This window comes from Oncorhynchus masou, chromosome 30 (genome assembly GCF_036934945.1).
Source record: "Oncorhynchus masou masou isolate Uvic2021 chromosome 30, UVic_Omas_1.1, whole genome shotgun sequence".
Taxonomy (NCBI): domain Eukaryota; kingdom Metazoa; phylum Chordata; class Actinopteri; order Salmoniformes; family Salmonidae; genus Oncorhynchus; species Oncorhynchus masou.
In genome coordinates, this window is record NC_088241.1 from 48,556,386 (window position 1) to 48,581,543 (window position 25,158).

Sequence of the window (25,158 nt, forward strand, 5' to 3'; positions counted from 1 at the left end):
TGTACTGGATCTAATACATATTTGCATTTACATTCATAAGTGTAATACTTTTTTATGACATACTGTGAAAAACTATTGGCTGTTGGCTCTGTCACTTTCAGACATGCATAGAGTAGACTTGAACCACAGGGGTTCTCTGTAAAGAGAGTAATCCAAAAGGCACAGACACACCCCTTGATTTTCAATTGGCACAGTTGACCTGTATGTATTCTCTCCTGATTGGCTCTGTGGTGCACAGTCTGGCAGTCTGACTAAAGTGCCAGAGGTATGAGGAGATACATCCTCCTTTGTATTTATGGGAAAAAATATTTCCTAACACTTTGGATCCTATTCTTGGACAGTTGGAAGACAAAATGCATCAATGCAAAACAAATATGTATTACTAATTACTGTCCATGAGTAACCTCAACCTTGTGGGTCTATGGGTTTTTGGGCCAATAAAGTGCCAACTCAATTATACACTGACTAGTCTCTCATGCCCCTATGAATGGGGACACAGGACAATAGTTTTTAATCTAAACCATCCCTTTTTTACTGGGGTACACTAACCCCTAATTGGGGCTCTTTGCTTGACACATAGTAGCAGTTTACCAGATAAGTCAAGAAGAACAAAAAGTAGATTGTTGTAAGGTTGTATTACATCCTGTGCTGGCCCCATTGTCAAATCTATTCTGGATTCTGAGTGGTTAAATCATAGCTGAAAAATGCCTTTATGTATGTGTATACATTTTCCACCAAGACAGAACTGCCAAAGGTGGTGGAGTTGCAATCTACTGCAGAAACAGCCTGCAGAGTTCTGTCAAGCTATCCAGGTCTGTGCCCAAACAGTTCGAGCTTCTAATTTTAAAAATCCACCTTTTCAGAAATAAGTCTCTCACTGTTGCCGCTTGTTACAGACCCTCCTCAGCCCCCAGCTGCGCCCTGGACACCATATGTGAATTAATTGCCCCACATTTATCTTAAGAGTTTGTGATGTTAGGTGACCTAAACTGGGACATGCTTAACACTTCAGCCGTCCTACAATCTAAACTAGATGCCCTCAATCTCACTAAAATGATCATGGAACCTACCAGGTACAACCCTAAATCCGTAAACTCGGGTACCCTCATAGATACTATACTGACCAACCTGTCCTCTAAATACACCTCTGCTGTCTTCAACCAGGATCTCAGCGATCACTGCCTCATTGCTTGCGTCCGTAATGGGTCCGCGGTCAAACGATCACCCCTCATCACAGTCAAACGCTCCCTAAAACACTTCAGCGAGCAGGCCTTTCTACTCGACCTGGCCCGGGTATCCTGGAAAGATATTGACCTCATTCTGTCAGTAGAGGATGCCTGGTTAATCTTTAAAAGTGCTTTACTCACCATCAAAAAATGTAGAACCAGGAACAGATATAGCCCTTGGTTCACTCCAGACCTGACTGCCCTTGACCAGCACAAAAACATCCTGTGGCGTACTCCATTAGCATCGAATACCCCCAGAGATATGCAACTTTTCAGGGAAGTTAGGAACCAATATACACAGGCAGTTAGGAAAGCTAAAGATAGCTTTTTCAAACAGAAATTAACATCCTGTAGCACAAACTCCAAAAAGTTCTGGGACACTGTAAAGTCCATGGATAATAAGAGCACCTCCCAGCTGCCCACTGCACTGAGGCTAGGAAACACTGTCACCATCGATAAATCTATGATTATCGAGAATTTCAATAAGCATTTTCTAAGGCTGGTCTTGGTTTCCACCTGGCTACCCCTACCCCGGTCAACAGCTCTGCACCCCTCACAGCAACTTGCCCAAACCTCCCCCATTTCTCCTTTACCCAAATCCAGATAGCTGATGTTCTGAAAGAGCTGCAAAATCTGGACCCCTACAAATCAGCTGGGCCAGATAATCTGGACTCTCTCTTTCTAAAATTATCTGCCGCAATTGTTGCAACCCCTATTACTATCCTGTTCAACCACTCTTTCGTATCATCTGAAATCCCCAAAGACCCAAACTGTTACAAACCTATATCTATCCTACCCTGCCTTTCTAAGGTCTTTGAAAGCCAAGTTAACAAACAGATCACTGACCATTTCGAATCCCACCGTACCTTCTACGATATGCAATCTGGTTACCAAGCTGGTTATGCGTGCACCTCAGCCATGCTCAAGGTCTTAAACGATATCATAATCGCCATCGACAAAAGACAATACTGTGCAGCCGTATCCATCGACCTGGCCAAGGCTTTCGACTCTGTCAATCACAGAATTCTTATCGGCAGACTGTACAGCCTTGGTATCTCAAATGACTGTCTCGCCTGGTTCACCAACTACTTCTCAGATAGAGTTCAGTGTGTCAAATGGGAAGGCCTGTTATCTGGACCTCTGGCAGTCTCTATGGGGATGCCACAGGGTTCAATTCTCGGGCAGACTCTCTTCTCTGTATACATCAATAATGTAGCTTTTGCGGGTGGTGATTCTCTGATCCACCTCTATGCAAACGACACCATTCTGTATACTTCTGGCCCTTCTTTGGACACTGTGTTCACTAACCTCCAAACGAGCTTCAATGCCATACAACTCTCCTTCCGTGGCCTCCAACTGCTCTTAAATGCAAGTAAAACTAAATGCATGCTCTTCAACCGATCGCTGCCCGCATATGCCCACCCGCATAGCATCACTACTCTGGACGGTTCTGACTTAGAATATGTGGACAACTACAAATACCTAGGTGTCTGATTAGACTGTAAACTCTCTTTCCAGACTCATTAAGCATCTCCAATCCAAAATTAAATCTAGAATCGGATTCCTATTTCGCAACAAGGAATCCTTCACTTATGCTGCCAAACATATCCTCGTAAAACTGACGATCCTTGACTTTGGCGATGTCATTTACAAAATAGCCTCCAACACTCTACTCAGCAAATTGGATGCAGTCTATCACAGTGCCATCCGTTTCATCAACAAAGGCCCATATACTACCCACCACTGCGACCTGTATGCTCTCGTTGGCTGGCCTTCACTTCATATTTGTCACCAAACCCTCTGGCTCCAGCTCATCTATAAATCAAATCAAATGTATTTATATAGCCCTTCGTACATCAGTTGATATCTCAAAGTGCTGTACAGAAACCCAGCCTGAAACCCCAAACAGCAAGCAATGCAGGTGTTGAAGCACAGTGGCTAGGAAAAACTCCCTAGAAAGGTCAAAACCTAAGAAGAAAGAAACCTACAGAGGAACCAGGCTATGAGGGGTGGCCAGTCCTCTTCTGGCTGTGCCGGGTGGAGATTATAACAGAACATGGACAAGATGTTCAAATGTTCATAAATGTCCAGCATGGTCAAATAATAATAATCACAGTAGTTGTCGAGGGTGCAGCAAGTCAGCACCTCAGGAGTAAATGTCAGTTGGCTTTTCATAGCCGATCATTAAGAGTATCTCTACCACTCCTGCTGTCTCTAGAGAGTTGAAAACAGTAGGTCTGGGACAGGTAGCACGTCCGGTGAACAGGTCAGGATTCCATAGCCGCAGGCAGAACAGTTGAAACTGGAGCAGCAGCACGGCCAGGTGGACTGGAGACAGCAAGGAGTCATCATGCCAGGTAGTCCTGAGGCATGGTCCTAGGGCTCAGGTCCTCCGAGAGAAAGAGAGAATTAGAGAGAGCATACTTAAATTCACACAGGACACTGGATAAGACAGGAGAAGTACTCAAGATATAACAAACTGACCCTAGCCCCCTGACACATAAACTACTGCAGCATAAATACTGGAGGCTGAGACCGGAGGGGTCAGGAGACCCTGTGGCCCCATCCGACAGGTCCCCATCCAAGAAGTCCTTTTCTCAGCTCACTGGTCACTATAGCATCAGCACCCACCCAAAACACGTGCTCCAGCAGGAGTATATTTCACTGGTCACCCCCAAAGCCAATTCCTCCTTTTTTCCGCCTTTCCTTCCAGATCTCTGCTGCTAATGACTGGAACGACTGGAACAAATCACTGAAGCTGGAGACTCATATCTCCCTCACTATCTTTAAGCATCAGCTGTCAGAGCAGCTTACAGATCATTGCACCTGTACGTAGCACATCTGTAAATAGCACATCTAACTACCTCATCCCCATATTGTTATTTATTTTATTTATATATATATATATATATATATATATATATATATATATATATATATTATCCCCTTTGCACCACAATATCTCTACTTGTTTATTTACGAAATTGTAATTATTTCGCCACTACGGCCTATTTATTGCCTTACCTCCCTAATCTTACTTAATTCTTAATTTGCACACACTGTATATAGACTTTTGTATTGTGTTTTTGACTATACATTTGTTTATTGCATGTGTAACTCTGTGTTGTTGTTTGTGTCACATTGCTTTGCTTTATCTTGGCCAGGTCGCAGTTGTAAATGAGAGCTTGTTCTCAACTGGCTGACCTGGTTGAGTAAAGGTCAAATAAAAAAATACTGTATGTGGGAATGTCTCATGTCCGTCCTACATGTAGTGTTGGTACATGGAATATTCCACAACTTCATATATCATAAATTTCTAATGTAAATAGAACTATTATGTTCAACAACTGACATGTTCAGATATTATTTTGACAAACACACTTTGGTGCTTACAATTTGTTCTCTATTTTTATAGATTTGGTGGGCACTGTCATCTGTGATCTTTGTGATATGACTTTCTTTAAGCACGTACTGATGAAACTGTCACTTAATATTTTTTTTCTTAAAATCTACAAACGCTCTACATTCGTGGCCAAACGTTTTGAGAATGACACAAATATTAATTTCCACAAATTTGCTGCTTCAGTGTCTTTAGATATTTTGTCAGATATTATTGAAGTATAATTACAAGCATTTCATAAGTGTCAAAGGCTTTTATTGACAATTACATGAAGTTGATGCAAAGAGTCAATATTTGCAGTGTTGACCCTTCTTTTTTCAAGACCTCTGCAATCCGCCCTGGCATGCTGTCAATTAACTTCTGGGCCATGTCCTGATTGATGGCAGCCCATTCTTGCATAATCAATGCTTGGAGTTTGTCAGAATGTGTGGGTTTTTGTTGGTCCACAAGCCTCTTGAGGATTGACCACACATTCTCAATGGGATTAAAGTCTGGGGAGTTTCCTGGCCATGGACCCAATATATCGATGTTTTGTTCCCCGAGCCACTTAGTTATCACTTTTGCCGTATTGCAAGGTGCTCCATCATGCTGGAAAAGACATTGTTCGTCACCAAACTGTTCCTGGATGGTTGGGAGAAGTTGCTCTCGGAGGACATGTTGGTCCATTCTTTATTCATAGCTGTGTTCTTAGGCAAAATTGTGAGTGAGCCCACTCCCTTGGCTGAGAAGCAACCCCACACATGAATGGTCTCTAGATGCTTTACTGTTGGCATGACACAGGACTGATAGTAGCGCTCACCTTGTCTTCTCCGGACAAGCTTTTTTCCGGATGACCCAAACAATCGGAAAGGGGATTCATCAGAGAAAATGACAGTACCCCGGTCTTCAGCAGTTCAATCCCCGTACCTTTTGCAGAATATCAGTCTGTCCCTAATGTTTTTCCTGGAGAGAAGTGGCTTCTTTGCTGCCCTTCTTGACACCAGGCCATCCTCCAAAAGTATTTGCCTCACTGTGCATGCAGATGCACTCACACCTGCCTGCTGACATTCCTGAGCAAGCTCTGTACTGGTGGTGCCCCAATCCCACAGCTGAATCAACTTTAGGAGACGGTCCTGGCGCTTGCTGGACTTTCTTGGGCACGCTGAAGTCTTCTTCACAACAATTGAACCGCTCTCCTTGAAGTTCTTGATGATCCGATAAATGGTTGACTTAGGTGCAATCTTACTGGCAGCAATATCCTTGCCTGTGAAGTCCTTTTTGTGCAAAGCAATGATGATGGCACGTGTTTCCTTGCAGGTAACCATGATTGACAGAGGAAGAACAATACTTCCAAGCACCATCCTCCTTTTGAAGCTTGCAGTCTGTTATTCGAACTCAATCAGCATGGCAGAGTGATCTCCAGCCTTGTCCTCGTCAACACTCACACCTGCGTTAATGAGAGAATCACTGACATGATGTCAGCTGGTCCTTTTGTGGCAGAGCCTAAATGCAGTGGAAATGTTTTTTGGGATTCAGTTCATTTGCATGGCAAAGGGGGACTTTGCAATTAATTGCAATTCATCTGATCACTCTTCATAACATTCTGGAGTATATGCAAATTGCCATCATACAAACTGAGGCAGCAGACTTTGAAAATTAATATTTGTGTCATTTTCAAAACTTTTGGCCACGACTGTACATTTATTGACTCTGTGATAGGGTTGGATCCTATATGCTACTTGTATTGTCCTGTAAATGGTTCAGTGCCTATAATTTAGGCTGTGTGTGGAATGGGGCATACAGGAAATGACCTCTTCTAATAAATTACTACTAGATTATAGTGATATGGAAAACAGCATACAAATTTGGCTTGTGTATTCATTTGCCTATAACTAATCATACTTCCATTATTTTTACATAAAAAAGAGAATACTTCAAAATGAGAAGATCCTGCCATGGAAAAGAAGACTGGGTGGACATAACGTGTAAAGGAGGGGAAATAACTCCCACCATGCAGCAAGACACCTTCAGCTGTGTGGTCTTTGTAATGCAGGTTTGATAGTTATATTTTCAATAATGAATGGTTAGCTGTTATGTGACAATTAGGTCAAAAACCCTATTGCTCTATTGCTCAGAACTTCTCCAACATCCCCTCCCAAATTGATATAGAATCTTCAAAAACACATGGAGGATCAACTGCGAAAAGAAATGGCTGAGGATATACTAAACATGTCTGGTAATGACATTTAATTCAAAGTTAATGTAAATTCTTTATTTTGATGTAGTTGTGTGGGACAGCCAAATGTTCAGTTCATGCCTATGATTTCAGAGTTCAACAAAGCCAACAACTGCTTCATGTGTGACACTGATAAAGAACCTGGATGTGGCCCAAAGACTGGCTGGGTTAGTAACTTTATTTAACATGTTCATAATCTCTTGACAACAGTGACAGCATGTAAGATCATTTGTGATATAACACAATGGACGGCTAATTTGTCATACTGCATTGATATTTGATATTATTTATAACGTGTTACGCTTTGTTTTGTTTTGATTGAATGTTTTGCCTGGCAACGGTGGTTCCATGTGCTGTGCCTAGGAATGAAGACAAAAGAGTTCAACAGAGTAAAGAACACAAACTGGAAGTGCAGTCTTTGTTGTTGAAAATGTATGCTATACCCCATCCACATTGAAGTGGCTCTGACATGTACATCAACCAGGGATAAAGAGAAAGTTGACATGTTGGAAAAGATTAAAGGTCTACAATTTGTTTAGTTTGTCAATATTATATTTGTATTAATTGATTTACTGGCCACCATTACTGTGGTTACATGTTCAGTATATGTATTGACCAGTCTACCTCACCAGCTCCCTCTCCATCCCTGATTTGGACAATTCTTAGCATGACTCTCGTACTTTGCCCTTTTCCTTTATGGTTGATATTAATGATGAAATGAGATATTATCTGTCTCTCTCCTATTGTTAAATACTGTGGATTTTTTTTTTTACTGGGAAAATAAGTACTTAGAACTACCAATTATTGTAGATAAATATTAAAGAAAAGGGCAAACACAACACTAGACTGAACCCCCTAATTGTCAAACTAATAACAATGTACAACAATATAGAAGATACATGACCAGAGGTTATGCAATATGGGTGTATATCCACTGGATGCTTCTTAGGTGTGTAATTGACATGACCAAGGAGCTATTGCAAATTTGAAACTATGAAAAATGTATGTTACACTGTATGATTTTACAGTACACAAACAAGAGTGTGCAATATAGAAGGGCAGTCAGCGGACATTAGGTCACATGACCAAGGAGCTATTGAAATTCTAAATGTTGAAAAATTAATGTAAAACCACGTGAGATGAAAATGGACCAACTAAAGGGTGTGCAATGTGTAGAGCCACTGAGTGGACATTCTGAACTTTGTTTAAAGTCACCAGGTCACATGACCAAGGAGCTATTGAAATTCTACATTTTTTTTAAAATTTGTGTAAAACCATGTGAGATAAAAGTGGACAAACTAAAGGGTGTGCAATATGAATGGTAGACAGTGGACATTCTGAACCTTGTTTGAAGTCACTAGGTCACATGACCAAGGAGCTATTGAAATTCTACATTTTGAAAAATTATTTTAAATTCTTGTGAGATTGAAAATGGACAAACTAAAGGGTGTGCAATGTGCGTCTATGCCATCGGGTTAGCTACAACCAGTTTTGAAAGTGTTTGGAGTAATGGTTAAAAAGCTATTGAAATTTGAAAAATGTAATTTGTCACTATGTTGACGGTCCCTAACTGCTGTTGGTGGACGTGAGGAAAACTACAGGCGAATATCCCACCTGAAACTGTCTTTACCTCGGTGTTCCATGCTTCGTTTCAGAAGATAATCAGTCACCCATTCATATCTTAAGCACCTATATATGGTATTCGCAATGTGTGGTAGCGTTTGCATGACTTGCAACTACTGGTAGAGATACTGACCTGGGTATCTTGGTTACTGCCCTGCCCAACGAGGGTGCCTGATCTGTGGGCTTCAGAAGAGGAACAGCTCCCTGCTTTAAGGGCCTGTTATAAACAAACCCCTTCAAATGCTGCACAGACTGGCTGTGTTGTCTGAGAAGCAGCTTGCAACTGGACTGCATGGATCTGATGAGCAAACATGAAGGTGAGCCATTTAGAACTATAGGCTACTGCAGATGTGGCATTGAATGAGATACTAACACACTAGTTAGAAATATCTGGTGTGACAGGCCTTTATCACTGCCAAAAATTGTGAACAGACAAACTAGTATCCTTTGCAAATGAATGATTTTTTTCTTGATTTGATGTTTTCTATTGCATTGACACATTTGTTCAATCATTCCCATGTAATTGGTTGTAGGACTTATATTCGTGTTCGTGGGGTTTCCTTATCTCACGTTGAGGTTTCACTACAGGCCTTATGGCTGCAGCAACTTTGTCTGTAAAATGTCCCTATTTTGACTAAACGTAATACTTGCAAGACAAGGTGGGATATTTTTTGTCGCTGAAATGGATTATGCGACAATTGCGGTGGCAACGCTTTTGTGCGGATTTGTTCATGTAAAAACCATCACGCGATGTTTCATGTTACCACGTGGAAAAACATGCAGCGTTTATAGACAGATGGAATACATTATGAACTTTATAACTTATTTCGTGACTTAATTTATGGTTGTTAGGTGCACGGCGATGAGCTTCAATGCACATGTCCACTAAATATCGAGGGTGGGCTATTTGAATTATGCTGGTGACATCGGTGCTTGGCTACCAATAATAAAATAGAAGTGATCTGGCGTATATCTAGCCGGCTGATGGCGATATTGAGTCGTTTCATTTGATTGTCCAAGTGAATGCATGCAGATGGCTATACACTTGTATCCGCTGTGGATCGGTTCGTGAATAAACAGTCTTCATTCAGGCTCCAAAGACATATATTTCCTCCTACATTCGATTGAATGAAAATGCGGAAAAATACGGAAAATATGACTACTTGGTGATACAACATTTTCCACCAGCATGTGGAAAATGCCTAGTTCCGGATATTACGTTCAGTCAATCAGGTTGCTGAAGTCTGTTGTTTACCCCTGGCTGAACTAGGGAAGCATTAGCCATAGCATGGTGATGGAAAATGGTGCTTTATAAAGAACGTATGCATATTTCCCTTTTTTATATATTTTTGTCTTCTCGCCATTAAATCGAGTTAAGGAGGTAATCGTCATCTTTGCAGCCTGAATAGAGAATGAGTTATGTACAAACCGGTCCACAGGGGAAAAGAGTGTGTAGCTCATGCATGCATTCCCTTTGTACAGTAAGATGAAACAACTTAATATCGCTATCCAGCCTTTTTATCCATATCAGTTTTTGTGACAAAACCATTGGTAGAGTTGAAAATGTGATGGAAATCAATTTAACTTTGATTTTTTTATTGCATACATGGGAACTTAACCACAAAAGTGTGTGTATGTATTTATTTATTAAAACATTTTTTTGTGTAATTATTATAATACCATTTAAAAGAATTGCTCTTACTGCACCTGGTATTCCCATGTGGTCATCGTACCAGTACTAACATATTTTTTTTTTACCCGTTTTCTCCCCGAATTTGATCCCTTGGCTCATTTCTGCAACTCCTCAATGGGCTCGGGAGAGGCGAAGGTCGAGCCATGTGTCCATCGAAACATGACCCACCTGGTTGCCTACTTCTTATCACACTGCTCGCTTGACCAGGATGTCAGCCGCACCAATGTGTCGGAGGAAACACAGTTCAACTGACAACCGGAGTCAGCTTGCAGGTGCCGGCCCTGTCACAAGGAGTCGCTAGAGCATGATGAGCCAACAAAAGCCCCACCGGTCAAACCATTCACTACCCCGGACGGCACTGGGCCAATTGTTCGCAGACCAATGGGGCTCCCGGTCACAGCCGGTTGTGTGGTGCAGTGCTTTTGACCGCTGCGCCACCCAGGACCAATTTTCTTTCTTTTTTTTAATCTATACTGCATTATCACTCACAACCTTTTATACACAACGAGTCAGTGTTGATGAACACACCTCTGGAGGGAACATTTGCATATTGTTTTTATACAGATTTTAGAATATTCACATGAAAATATCTTTCGCCAGTTGGATGGAAACCCAGGTATTGTAATCAATTAATCAATCACTTGTGTCATTGCTTCTACCAGGTAAAAGCTAAACTATGTGGCTGCCTGTTGGCTCTGGGTCTTGGAGTAGGCCTCTCCCAGTACCAGTCTAAAAGTCACACAAAGCATTACATCCAGCAGGGCAGGTCAACTATAGTCCACCTGTTTGAGTGGCGCTGGAATGACATAGCTGAAGAGTGTGAGCGATATCTGGGACCCAATGGATTTGATGGAGTACAGGTAGGCTCATGTGTTTTTCTACCAGGCAACAGTACAGTTAAATCACATTGTATTTCTGTTGGAAGACCGCTTCTACTTTTAAAGTCTATTACACCATTTAGGTATAAGATCTGATGACCCAGCCTCCACTGTTAACACTACTGATAATATAGATTATATGTACATATAGTATAGATGCACATCAATGGAGGCTGCTGAGGGGAGGACTGCTCATAATAATGGCTGCAATGGAGTCAATGGAATAGTATCAACCACTTGTGTTTGGTACCATTCCATTAACTCCATTCCAAACATTATGATAAGCTGTCCTCCCTTCAGTAGCCTCCAACACTGGAATGGAATAAATGGAACAGTATCGAACACATCAAACATGGAAACCACGTTTGACTCCGTTCCATTTATTCCATTCCAGCCATTACAGTGAGCCCGCCCTCCAATAGCTCCTCTCACCAGCCTCCACTGATGCACATGCACAGTAGGTATTCCTCATAGAAACTGACTGATAAGTGATACATTTTACAGACTATATTCTTCATAGAAATGTCTTGTACTAGATCTCCCCTCCCAGTGAGAACGTGGTGGTGACTAAACCATGGAGACCGTGGTGGGAGAGGTACCAGCCAGTCAGCTACAACCTCTGTTCCCGCTCTGGAACCCAACAGGAGCTCCGAGACATGGTCTGCAGGTGCAACAATGTCGGGGTAATGGTGATGGAACAGGATTCCTTTGAATTCATTTATAGAAGGAAAAATGGACATGGTTATATACATTTTGAGAAAGACGTCTTGGCTCAATCATTTCTCATCTCATTTGTTATCTTCTCATTGGTTATGCAATGGGTTATTGCATAATGGGTTATGCAATGGATTGCTTGAGAGGAGACATAATTTAACTAATTTGTACGAGAGGGATGTACCAAATTTCTGTTTTAATTGTTAAGGAAGGAACAGGACTGCCTAAAGATACTGCATGCGTTTTGACCTCATTGTGTAAATATATTTGAATAGTGTGAACGAGAGCCTGAAATTAAGACACAACATGTAGTATTCACACCCTCTGACTTTTTCCACATTTTGTTGTGTTACAGCCTGAATTTAAAATGGATTAAATTGAGATTTTGTGTCACTAACCTACACCCAATACACCATAATATCAAAATTGAATTATGGTTTTAGATTTTCTTTTACAAATTAATTAAAAATAAAAAGCAGAAATGAGTCTAAGTATTCAACCCATTTGTTATGGCAAGCCTAAATAAGTTCATGAGTAAAAATTTGCTTAACAAGTAAAGTAAGTTGCATGGACTGCAATAATATTACTTAACAGGATATTTGAATGGCTACCTCATCTCTGTACTTCACACATACAACTATCTGTAAGGTCCCTCAGTCGAGCAGTGAATTTTAAACACAGATTCAACCACAATGGCCAGGGAGGATTCCAATGCCTCGTAAGGAAGGGCACCTATTGGTACAGTAGAAAAACAGACATTGAATATCCCTTTGAGGATGGTGACCTTATTATTTACACTTTGGATGGTATATCAATACACCCAGTCAATACAAAGACACAGGTGCCCTTCCGAACTCCGTTGTCGGAGAGGAAGGAAACCGCTCAGGGATTTCACCATGAGGCCAATGGTGATTTGAAAACAGTTACAGAGTTGAACTCTTGGAACCACCCATCCCGGATCCGGGATAATTGTCATCAACTACGCTAAATAGCATAGCGCAACGGTAAAATACAGTGCCTTGCGAAAGTATTCGGCCCCCTTGAACTTTGCGACCTTTTGCCACTTTCGCAAGGCACTGTAATCTTATTAGAAAATATTCATGAAATCACAAGTGAAATATAGCGAAACACAGCTTAGCCTTTTGTTAATCACCCTGTCGTCTCAGATTTTGAAATTATGCTTTACAGCGAAAACAATACAAGCGTTTGTAAGTTTATCGATATACCAACAAAACATTATGTACACCTAGCGGCAGGTAACTTGGTCACGAAAATCAGAAAAGCAATCAAATTAATTGTTTACCTTTTATCTTCGGATGTTTTCACTCACGAGACTCCCAGTTAGACAGCAAATGTTCTTTTTGTTCCATAAATACATTTTTTATATCCAAATACCTCCGTTCGTTTGATGCGTTATGCCCAGGAATCCACCGGAAATAGCGGTCACGACAACGCAGGCAAAAAATTCCAAATTATATCCATAATATCGACAGAAACATGTCAAACGTTTTTTATAATCAATCCTCAAGGTGTTTTTCAAATATCTATTAGATAATATATCAACCGGGACTTTTGGCTTTTCACTAGGACCGGGAGGAAAAATGGCTACCTCTCTGTTTTGCGCAAAAACCACACTGAGAGCCAACAACTGACCACTTACGCAATGTGGACGTTTACGCTCATTCTTCAAAATAAAGGCCTGAAACTACGGCTAAAGGCTGTAGACACCTTAGGGAAGCCACAGAAAAGGGAATCTGGTTGATATCCCTTTCAATGGTCAATAGGGATGCATAGGAACACAGAGGTTTCAAAATAAGAGTCACTTCCTGATTGGATTTTTCTCAGGCTTTTGCCTGCAATATCAGTTCTGTTATACTCGCAGACAATATTTTTACAGTTTGGGAAACTTTAGAGTCTTCTATCCTAAGCTGTCAATTATATGCATATTCTAGCATCTGGTCCTGAGAAATAGGCCGTTTACTTTGGGAACGTTATTTTTCCAAAAATAAAAATAGTGCCCTTTAGCTTCAAGAGGTTGTGATAAGAGAACTGAGGATGGATCAACAAAATTATAGTTACTCCACAATACTAACTGAATGACGGAGTGAAAAAAGGAAGCCTGTACAGAATAAAAAATATTCCAAAACTTCAATCTTTTTTGCAATAACAAGGCACTAAAGTAAAACCGCAAAAAATGTGGCAAAGAAATTAACTTTATCCTCAATACAAAGAGTTATGTTTGGGGCAAATCCAGCACATCACTGAGTACTATTTTTCATATTTTCAAGTTTGGTGGTGGCTGCATCATTTTATGGGTATGCTTTTCATTAGCAAGGAATATGAAGTTTTTTTTAGGATAAAAAGAAACAGAATAGAGCTAAGCACAGGCAAAATCATAGAGGAAAACCTGGTTTTGTGTGCTTTCAACAGACACTAGAAGACAAATTCACCTTTCAGCAGGACAATAACCTAAAACACAAGGCCGTATACAGTTGAAGTCAGAGGTTTACATACACCTTAGCCAAATACATTTAAACTCAGTTTTTCACAATTCCTGACATTTAATCCTAGTAAAAATTCCATGTCTTAGGTCAGTTAGGATCACCACTTTATTTTAAGAATGTGAAATGTTAGAATAATAGTATAGAGCGATTTATTTCAGTTTTTATTTATTTCATTACATTCCCAGTGGGTCAGAACTTTACATACACACAATTAGTATTTGGTAGCATTTCCTTTAAATTGTTTAACTTGGGTCAAACATTTCGGTAGCTTTCCACAATAAGTTGGGTGAATTTTGGGCCATTCCTCCTGACAGAGCTGGTGTAACTGAGTCAGGTGTGTTGGCCTCCTCGCTCACACACTCTTTTTCAGTTCTGTCCACACATTTTCTATAGGATTGAGGTCAGGGCTTTGTGATGGCCTCCCCAATACTTTGACTTTGTTGTCCATAAGCCATTTTGCCACAACTTTGGAAGTATTCTTGGGGTCATTGTCCATTTGGAAGACCCATTTGCAACCAAGCTTTAACTTCCTGACTAATGTCTGGAGATGTTGCTTCAATATATCCACATAGTTTTCCTACCTCATGATGCCATCTACTTTGTGAAGTGCACCAGTCCCCCCTGCAGCAAAGCACCCCCTCAACATGAGGGGGTGCTTCACAATTGGGATGGTGTTCTTCAGCTTGCAAGCCTCCCCCTTTTTCCACCAAACATAACGAAGGTCATTATGTCCAAACAGTTGATTTTTTTTGTTTCATCAGACCAGAGGACATTTCTCCAAAAAGTATGATCTTTGTCCCCATGTGCAGCTGCAAACTGCAGTCTGGCTTTTTTATGGCGGTTTTGGAGCATTGGCTTCTTCCTTGCTCAGCAGCGTTTCAGGTTATGTTGATATAGGACTTGTTTCACTGTGGATATAGATACTTTTGTACCTGTTTCCTCCAGCATCTTCACAAGGTCCTTTGTTGTTCTGTGATTGATTTGTACTTTTTGCACCAAAGTACGTTCATCTCTAGGAGACAGAACGCGTCTCCTTCCTGAGTGGTATGACGGCTACGTAGTCCCATGGTGTTTAAACCGGCTTACTATTGTTTGTACAGATGGACTTGGTATCTCCAGGCATTTGGCAATTGCTCCCAAGGATGAACCAGACTTGTGGAGGTCTGAAGTCTTGGCTGATTTCTTTTAATTTTCCCATGATGTCAAGCAAAGAGGCACTGAGTTTGAAGGTAGGCCTTGAAATACATCCACAGGTACACCTCCAATTGACTCAAATGTTGTCAATTAGCCTATCAGAAGCTTCTAAAGCCATGACATCATTTTCTAGAATTTTCCAAGCTGTTTAAAGACACAGTCAACTTAGTGTATGTAATGTTCTGTCCCACTGGAATTGTGATACAGTGAATTCTAAGTGAAATATTCTGTCTGTAAACAATTGTTGAAGAAATTACTTGTGTCATGCACAAAGTAGCTGTCCTAACCGACTTGCCAAAACTATAGTTCGTTAACAAGAAAATGGGGAGTGGTTGAAAAACGAGTTTTAATGACTCCAACCTAAGTTTATGTAAACTTCCAATTTCAACTAAATACACTGGAGTTGCTTACCAAAACGTCATTAATTTTTCCTGAGTGGTCTAGTTACAGTCTTGATTCTCCAATAGCCGTGCGAAGTTGCTGGATATTGGCAGGAACTGGAATACACGTAAATCCAAAGCCTCCAAAATCTGCTCAACGGGTGACATTTCTGGTGAGTATGCAGACCATGGAAGAACTGGGACATTTTTAGCTTCCAGGAATTGTGTACAAATCCTTGCGACATGGTGAAAAATTAGGTGACGGCGTTGAATGAATGGCACGACATTGCACCTCAGGATCTCATCACGTTATCTCTGTGCATTCAAATTGCCATCGATAAAACACAATTGTGTTCGTTGTCCCTAGCTTATGCCTGCCCATATCCAGGGTTGGGTGGGTTACTTTCAAAATATAATCTGTTAGTTACTAGTTACCTGTCCAAAATTATAATCAGTAACGTAACCTTTGGATTACCCAAACTCATTAATGTAATCTGATTACATTCAGTAACTTTTAGATTACTTTCCCCTTAAGAGGCAAGAAGAAGACAAAAATGTATGTCACCAATTAAACAACATCTTTTGCAGGATACATTAATGTTAAAGTTCATATAGCTGGCCATATATGGATGTTACATTTTACTTTATGGGTTGGTTATGTAGGCTTCTTCTAACCCATCGCTTTCTACTACATATAATAATACGATTCAGTTATATCTTTACATTAAAAACCAAAGTCTTTCAGAATTCCAGTCATTCCAATAAATGTTGTACCCCTTGATCTTCAGAAATAGGACTTGGAAATATGGAAGTATACATTAGCCAAATTGTTTTACCTGAGCATAACCCCAGAGCTAAGGACTTATTAGTCAGGCCTACTCTGTTTATGATTTTGTCGTTATGGAGGACTGATTGGGCTCATTGATTTGAGTTGAAAAATAATTGTTGTGCTCATGAAATGGCATGCTTTGAGCGCAACTGCAAAGGGCTATTTACATGTTAAAAATGAATGCCATATGCTGTATTTGCTATAGGCTTATTGTTTACCTTTTTGTTGGTGACACTTTGATATCTTGATAATGCACCTATTTAAAGGGCAAATTTACAGATGAAACAATAAGAAAACGGTCGACCCGCCTCTGTTTTGGTAAAACGCAGAGTAATGGGCCTGGAGAAATGTAACCACTCTCAGATGAATAGACAGAGCTATGGATGCAAGGACTGACCTTCCATTATATCAAAGTTATGGTTTTAACCAAGTTATGAGGCTATACATTGTTTGTTTACATTTACAATGTTTACAAACGTGTTATATATATTACAGTACCATTCAAAAGTTTGGACACCTACTCATTCAAGGATTTTTCTTTATTTGTGCTATTTTCTACATTGTAAACTTCATCAAAACTATGAAATCACACATTTGGAATCATGTAGTAACCAAAAAAGTGTTAAACAAATCAAAATATATTATAGATTCTTCAAAGTAGCTAAATGATAGTCCCACTAAGTGCAAACCAAATGGGATGGCGGTTAGAATGCTGTGGTAGCCATGCTGGTTAAGAGTGCCTTGAATTCTAAATAAATCACTGGCAGTGTCACCAGCAAAGCACCATCACACCACCACCTCCATGCTTCACGGTTGGAACCACACATGCAGAGATCATTCGTTCACCTATTCTCGGTCTCACAAAGACACAGTGGTTGGAACCAAGTCTCCTCTGAACAGTTGATGTTGAGATGAGTCTGTTACTTGAACTCTCTGAAGAATTTATTTGGGCTGCAATCAGAGGTGCAGTTAACTCTAATGAACTTATCCTCTGCAGCAGAGGTAACTCTGGCTCTTCCTTTCCTGTGGCGGTCCTCATGAGAACCAGTTTCATCGTAGTTCTTGATGGTTTTTGCGACTGCACTGGATTGACTGACCTTCATGTCTTCGCTTTGCTTATTTTAGCTGTTCTTGCCCTAATATGGACTTGGTCTTTTACCAAATTGGGATATCTTCTGTATACCACCCCTACCTTGTCACAACACAACTGATTGGCTCAAACGCATTAAGAATGAAAGAAATTTCACAAATGGACTTTTATCAAGGCACACCTGTTTATTGAAATGCATTCTAGGTGACTACCTCATGACGCTAGATTGAGAGAATACCAAGTGTGCAAAGCTGTCATCAAAGCAAAGGATGGCTACTTTGAAGAATCTCAAATCTAAAATATATTTGAATGTGTTTAACACTTTTTTTGGTTACTACATAATTCCATGTGTGTTATTTCATAGTTTAGATGTCTTCGCTATTGTTCACAATGTACAAAATAGTACAAATAAATAAAAACCCTGGTATGAGTAGGTATGTCCAAACTTTTGACTGGTACTGTGTGTGTGTATATATATATATATTTCTAATTCCAAAAATAGATGTAGCAACTACAGATGGCCCCTTTTTAAGTCTATCAAAAGTGTGAGTTCGAGCATGTGTCCATTACGTCTATGGATGTATTTGTTTAATCAGCATGAATTAGATTGCGTAATAAAAGCCTTACTTTTATTTCGTAGTCTGGGATCCGCATATCTGCAGCTGTTGCAAGAGCGCATTTTTTTTCAACGGCAGTCCACTGGTTTCAAAAACAATGATTGATAGGCACTTTAAATTTCTTGAATTCAACCATTATTGGGTTTAAATACACATTTACATTTATGAACAGCCATCCACAACAACCACAACAATCCATAAGGCGCATATCATAACCCCACCGCCACCATGGGGCACTCTGTTCACAACGTTGACATCAGCATACCACTCGCCCACACAACGCCATACACACTGTCTGCGATCTGCACGATACAGTTGAAACCGGAATTCATTCAGCATCGCCAGTGGCGAAGGTGAGCATTTGCCCACTGACATTGGTTACGAAGCAGAACTGCAGTCAGGTCAAGACCCTGGTGAGGATGACGAGTATGCTGAGTATTTATGTGTAGAAATTCTTGGGTTGTGCAAACCCACATTTTCATCAGCTGTCCGGGTGGCTGGTCTCAGATGATCCTGCAGGTGAAGAAGCTGGATGTGGAGGTCCTGGGCTGGCTTGGTTGCATGTAGTCTGCGTTTGTGAGGCCGGTTGAGCGTACTGCCAAATTCTCTAAAGCAACATCGGCTTATGGTAGAGAAATTAACAATACATTATCTGGCAACAGCTCTGGTGGACATTCCTGCAATCAACATTTTTCCTTTCCTGCAGTCAACCAATTGTACGCTCCCTCAAAACGCGAGATGTCTGTGGGATTGTGTTGTGTGGCTAAACGGTGCATTTTAGAGTGGCCCGCTATTGCCCCCAGCAGAAGGTGCATCTGTTATAGTGATCATGCTGTTTTATCAGCTTCTTGATATGCCACACTTGTCAGGTGGATGGATTATCTTAGAAAATGAGAAATTCTCACTAAAAGGGATCTAAACAAATTTGTGCATTTTGTGCATATGGAACATTTCTGGGATCTTATTTCAGCTCATGAAACATGGGACCAACACTTTACATGTTTCTATTTTTGTTCAGAATATTTAATCCATTTTGAATTCAGACTGTAACACAAGAAAATGTGGAATACGTCATTGAGTGTGGAATACTGAAGGTACTGTATAAGATATGAATAATATTTAAAAATAAAGTTCTGGTGTGAATTTCAGGTATGCATGTGGATGTGAACACTTGCAGGTGGGAGCACGGCTGCACTGTACTAAATGCCTTTAGGTCTCTCATTGTAGATCCATTAAAATAGCATGAACTACAGCCATGAATGGATGTGATATCCGTTTGAATAGTGAAAAACATTTGTGCATCAGTATTAGTGTAGTTATGAACACATCTCCCTCTGCAGGTGAAGATCTATGCAGACGTGGTCATTAATCACATGTGTATGTCTGGCGCGGGCGAGGGGGAGGGCAGACACCGTTCGACCTGTGGCTCATACTTCAATGCCAGCAAGAGGGAGTTCCCATCTGTGCCCTACTCTGCTTCCCACTTCAACGATGACAAATGCACCACCAGCAGCAGAAATATTGAGACTTACCAAGACATTTATCAGGTATTATTTCAGAGAGAAAATAAGAAGCATAACTCCTTGTAAATACCACTAGACACTGATGGAGACGTATTATGTTCTCTCTTTCTGCAAACCTCTTTAAAAAAAACAATGTAATGTAATATAAACCCAGAGATCATACACTGTATTGCTTTGGCATTTCAACCCACCAGGTGCGTAACTGTCGTCTGCTAGGTCTTCTGGATCTGGCGCAGGACAAGGAGCATGTGAGAGAGAGGATAGTGGACTACATGAACAGACTGGTGGATATGGGTATAGCAGGTTTCAGGGTGGATGCAGGTAAACACATGTGGCCTGAGGACCTGAAGAACATCTACAGCAGACTTCACAACCTCAACACCACCTGGTTCACACAGGGATCCAGACCACTCATTTACCAAGAGGTGGGAATGAGAAATGTCCATATGTTGACCTATTGTTGTCACGTTCTGACCTTAGTTCCTTTGTTTTGGCTTTTGTTTTCGTATGGTCAGGGCGTGAGTTGGGTGGGTTGTCTATGTTAGTTTGTCTATGATTTTCTATTTCTGTGTGTGGCCTGGTATGGTTCTCAATCAGAGGCAGCTGTCAATTGTTGTTCCTGATTGAGAACCATATTTAGGTAGCCTGTTTTCCATTGTGTTTTGTGGGTGGTTATGTCTTAGTGTGTCTGCACCAGACAGAACTGTTTCGGTTGTTCCTTTGTTGTTTGTTATTCAGTGTTCAGTTTTTTCATTAATGAAGATGAACATTTACCACGCTGCGCTTTGGTCCTCACCTTCTTCCACCGACGACAGCCGTTACAATTGTACTTGTATTATGTATTTAAGTAGGCTATGTATTCTGTTGTTTTGGCCTGAATGGGATCAATTTTGATTGCTTCCAATATGTTTTATGTACTGTGATTTGTCCAACATGCAGGCTAGTCTAGCAAATATTTTATATATATATATATATATATATATATATATATATACATACATACATACATACATACATACATACTTTTTGTCATGCGTTTCCTGTAAGTGTCAATTAAACATTAATGCTGCAGATTTAGGAATTTATCGATCAGCTTCTGACACTGAAGCTGTAGGTCTACTGGGGGCACCACGTTTACTTGTGGGGTTTAGCAAAAACACTACATATCCAACAGCAACACATTCCCATCTTCTCTTTAAGGTTATCGACCTCGGTGGCGAGCCGATAAAAGCGACAGAATACTCTGGACTGGGCCTTGTCACAGAGTTCAAGTATGGTACTATGCTGGGCTCTGTCATCCGCAAGTGGAACCAAGGGAAACTCTCTGACCTCAAGTATGATATAGCATGCCTCCCAAATGCCACCATACTCGCTATATAGTGCCCTATGTTCCCTGCTGGTCAAATCTAGTGTATTATGAATGGAATATGGTACCATTTGGGGGGGGGAAACACATTACAACATATTGCCATGGTCTATGTATATAAATATGGCAGATTGTATATCAGCAAATTCTCAAATATATGTTGAACCCTCAGCATTAATGACTAAAGTATATTGTCTAGGTTACTACGTAACCCTGGTTTTCTGATGGAGAGAACAAAACATCACTGAAAGAGAACCAGCTTGTGATACTGAGAATTCAGACTATTCTGAGGTGAAAATTAGCTTCTAGTCTGTTGTTTCAGGACGTGTGGTGAGAGCTGGGATCTGCTGCCCTCAGGCGAGGCATTGGTGTTTGTGGATAACCATGACAACCAGAGAGGGCATGGTGCAGGAGGGGCCTCCATCCTCACCTTCTGGGAGCCCAGGTTGGGACAAATACTGTAGAATCTGATTATAGATGTTGTATAAGTATAGACATTATTTCTATCATATATCCTCAGAATGTATAAAATGGCCGTGGCTTTCATGCTGGCCCATCCCTATGGAGTTACGAGAGTGATGTCAAGCTACCGGTGGGATCAACATGTTGTGGATGGGAAGGTATGCTTTTGACAGTCTAAAACTATATAAAGAAAGGTTCTGGTGACTTAAACTGTTAAACCGCAACACTTTAGATCTTAAACCTCTCACATTGTGTATGACTATGGTCAATGTGACCGCTCGCCTCACGGTTGGGCTGTTCGTCTTGCTACCTGTTTGTCTGTCAGGACCAGAATGATTGGATAGGTCCTCCCAGCTTCCCTGACGGCTCCACCAAGCCTGTCCCCATACAGCCAGACGGCAGCTGTGGGGAGGGCTGGGTGTGTGAGCACAGATGGCCCACAATCAGGTGACAGTTTACACCTCCAGATCTCAGTCAGTCAATCATGTTGGATAGTATTGGATTGACCTACTGTAAAGGGCAACACTTTATTTGAAGGGTACTTTAACAAGGACTTCATAACACGTTTGTAAGCAATAAGTAAAGCATTCTTTAAAAAGTGTGTAAGCGTCTCAAAAATGTGGATGTTGACATAAGCATCTTATGAAAGTGTTATATGAAGTTTTAATGTCGGTCCCCTTCGAACAAAGCGTTGTCCATCCAGTAATGTGAGTATTTTAGCCTGGTCAATGTACAGTTATTTTGTATGTGTTTTTGATGGTGATTATTATTTTGCTGAACTGCTCTCTCTCTCTCCTTGTAGAAATATGGTGATGTTCCGTAATGTTGTCGATGGAGAGCCCTTGTCTAACTGGTGGGACAATGGGGGTAACCAGATAGCTTTTGGACGAGGCAACCAAGGCTTCATAGTTATCAACAATGATAACTGGTACGTTTCACCTTATGGAAGAAGTTGTAGATAATACATTAGCATATATTTAAATGAATGCCATTAATTCATTTGTTAGAGGACATTTTGATGGTCCATTTTTGATTGGAAGAGAAGCACTGTTTGACGGAATTGACAAATACTAACAAGATGATCTCTGAATGGGTAAGGAAATCAATTCCATAACCTAGTAGTCATCTTACAGTACTTGTTTGTAACACTTTGAGCTATTTCCTATTATTCAGTTCCCTGGATGTGACGCTGTACACCGGCCTTCATAGAGGAACCTACTGTGATGTCATCTCCGGTCAGAGGTCAGGGGGGCGTTGCTCGGGGAAACAGGTGACCGTTGGAGGGGACGGGAGAGCACACTTTACCATCAGCGCCTCTGACCCGGACCCTGTCATAGCCATTCACACGCACTCTAAGCTGGAGTAGGAGCTAATAACACTGCACTTTATACCACACTGTGATATTATAGTTTGTGTATCATTACTGTATTTCAAGGGGTCTTTCTATCGAGGTTTGGAAAGATGATGATTAAGAAATAAGGCACGAAGGGGTGTATACCTCAAACCCCCAGGGTGCCTTATTGCTATTGTAAACTGGTTACCAATGTAATTAGAGCAGTAAAAATACAATGTTGTCATACCCATGTTATACGGTCTGCTATACCACGGCTGTCAGCCAATCAGTATTCAAGGCTCGAACCGCCCTGATTATACTACAGTGGTGTACTGAGATACAGAAATGTCATGTGTTATTATGGCTCATATCAATTTGGGTCGTGAAATGCAAACAGCTGTGTAAAAACATCATCAATGTTAAATTCATGTCAGATGTGATCATGCACTATAGATTCTGCATGACTCTTCAAATGTAGCACTAATATACATACATTTACATTCATTATATACTGTATGTATGTGTTCTCATTTGTCAAATACAATTAAACATCCAGTTGGAAATATATCAAGTTCCGTTTTTATTTTTACTGACAACTGTCATGTCGTTTTTCTAAAGCTACCTGGCCATGGCACAATGATGACATAACCAGTTTTACAACCTCTCCTAATATTGCTGATGTGGCTTCACATAGTGTGTAAAGAGAACCCAGCCAACTCTAGAGAGTACTCTTGTAATCAGTTTAACAAGACTTTCCTGGAGCAAATCTGTCAATTCCAAGGTGTGCTTATTCATTATCCAACGAGTGATGGCTTTACTATGCATATTTTATGGCTTTAAACCCTGCAAGTTTCATGAAGTTGTCCAAATGAGTAGCATTTAAAACTGAAATGAAGTCATTCATTTGAATCATTTATAGTGGTGCCTCTGATAAGCATTAGCACCATGGTCATCTGTTTTTGCTTCAGCCAGGAGGTGCTTTTCAATAATGCTGCCCATTGATAAACAACTTTGTAGTCATAGAAAGAGAGAGACACACAGACACAGACAGATGGAGAGAGACACACAGAGACACAGACAGATGGAGAGAGACACACAGACAGAGAGACACACACAGACTGAGAGATAGTCACAGGTAGAGCGAAAGATACAGAGAGATAGAAAGTCACAGAGGAGAGAGAGTGAGACACACACAGAAAGAAAGGGAGAGAGAGTGAGAGAGACACAGATACCGAGAGATAGAGTGAGAGAGAGACCCAGAGAGATAGCGTCACAGAGGGAGCTTCCTCATTCAACCAAACATGCTTCTTATGTATTCAGAGGGCTTGGTATAGACATAACACCATAGCTGTGGTACAGTACAGGGCTTGAATTATGCAATCCTTCACCAGCAAAACAACAACACATGGAACAGACATGTCACACTCTCTACAGTAAACTCAATGCATGTGTTGAGAGTATAATGGGGTGGTGTTGTCACATTAGGCTGAGGAATATTCTCACTAGACCCAGCTTGGGAGCACACACAGGCAGCATCTGTGATGCCTTCACAAACACATATCAACACACATAGCATGCTAACGATGCTAACGCTACACGGCCCAACACCAGTCCCTTCCTCATCACTCGTCCGGCGCTGTCTGAACCGCCAACTAAATCTCGGCCTCATCTTATCCACTGTAACCTTGCTTATTCCCCGTAGTGGCATTAGCAGAGCTGTAAAAGCATTTATGGGGGGACAAATGTGGAAGAGGCAATATAAGGCAAATATATATGTCCTGCCTGTTGATTTCTCAGGGCCAGAAGGGTGTGGGCAGTGATCAGTATGGATATAACTATTCCCTGGGTAACTCTTCAGGACTAACGTAAGGCGACAGAGCAGCATGCCAAACAGCACGGCAGTGTGTGTGTGTGTGTGCCCGCTGTGACACCATGGTTTTAATATGGCTCAGGTGGCCTTCGGCTCCAAGACAGCCGGTAAGGCGGGCCGGTATCCATCTATGAGTGTGTATCATTAGCCCAGACCTAGTGGGCCTGACTCAGCTGTGTGTGTGTGTGTGTGTTATTGTTATTTTATTAGGATCCCCATTAGCTGTTGAAAATGCATCAGC

General features: G+C 40.9%; 1 protein-coding gene and 1 long non-coding RNA gene across 2 annotated transcripts; both read left to right on the forward strand.

Moving 5' to 3' along the window:
- The first annotated feature begins 1,925 nt into the window (after positions 1-1,925).
- Positions 1,926-7,373, forward strand: LOC135523171 (uncharacterized). The gene is made up of 5 exons (XR_010452792.1): positions 1,926-4,054; positions 6,532-6,658; positions 6,775-6,841; positions 6,935-7,008; positions 7,205-7,373. It is a non-coding gene; the product is annotated as an uncharacterized LOC135523171 (long non-coding RNA).
- A 699-nt stretch (positions 7,374-8,072) lies between these two features.
- LOC135522695 (alpha-amylase-like) lies at positions 8,073-23,612 on the forward strand. The gene is made up of 11 exons (XM_064949206.1): positions 8,073-8,781; positions 10,820-11,017; positions 11,572-11,718; positions 19,704-19,910; positions 20,081-20,311; positions 21,087-21,220; positions 21,575-21,697; positions 21,773-21,872; positions 22,040-22,161; positions 22,517-22,642; positions 22,888-23,612. The coding sequence occupies exons 1-11, from the start codon at positions 8,776-8,778 to the stop codon at positions 23,078-23,080; spliced, it is 1,587 nt and encodes a 528-aa protein (XP_064805278.1). The 5' UTR covers positions 8,073-8,775; the 3' UTR covers positions 23,081-23,612.
- The last annotated feature ends 1,546 nt before the right edge of the window (positions 23,613-25,158 follow it).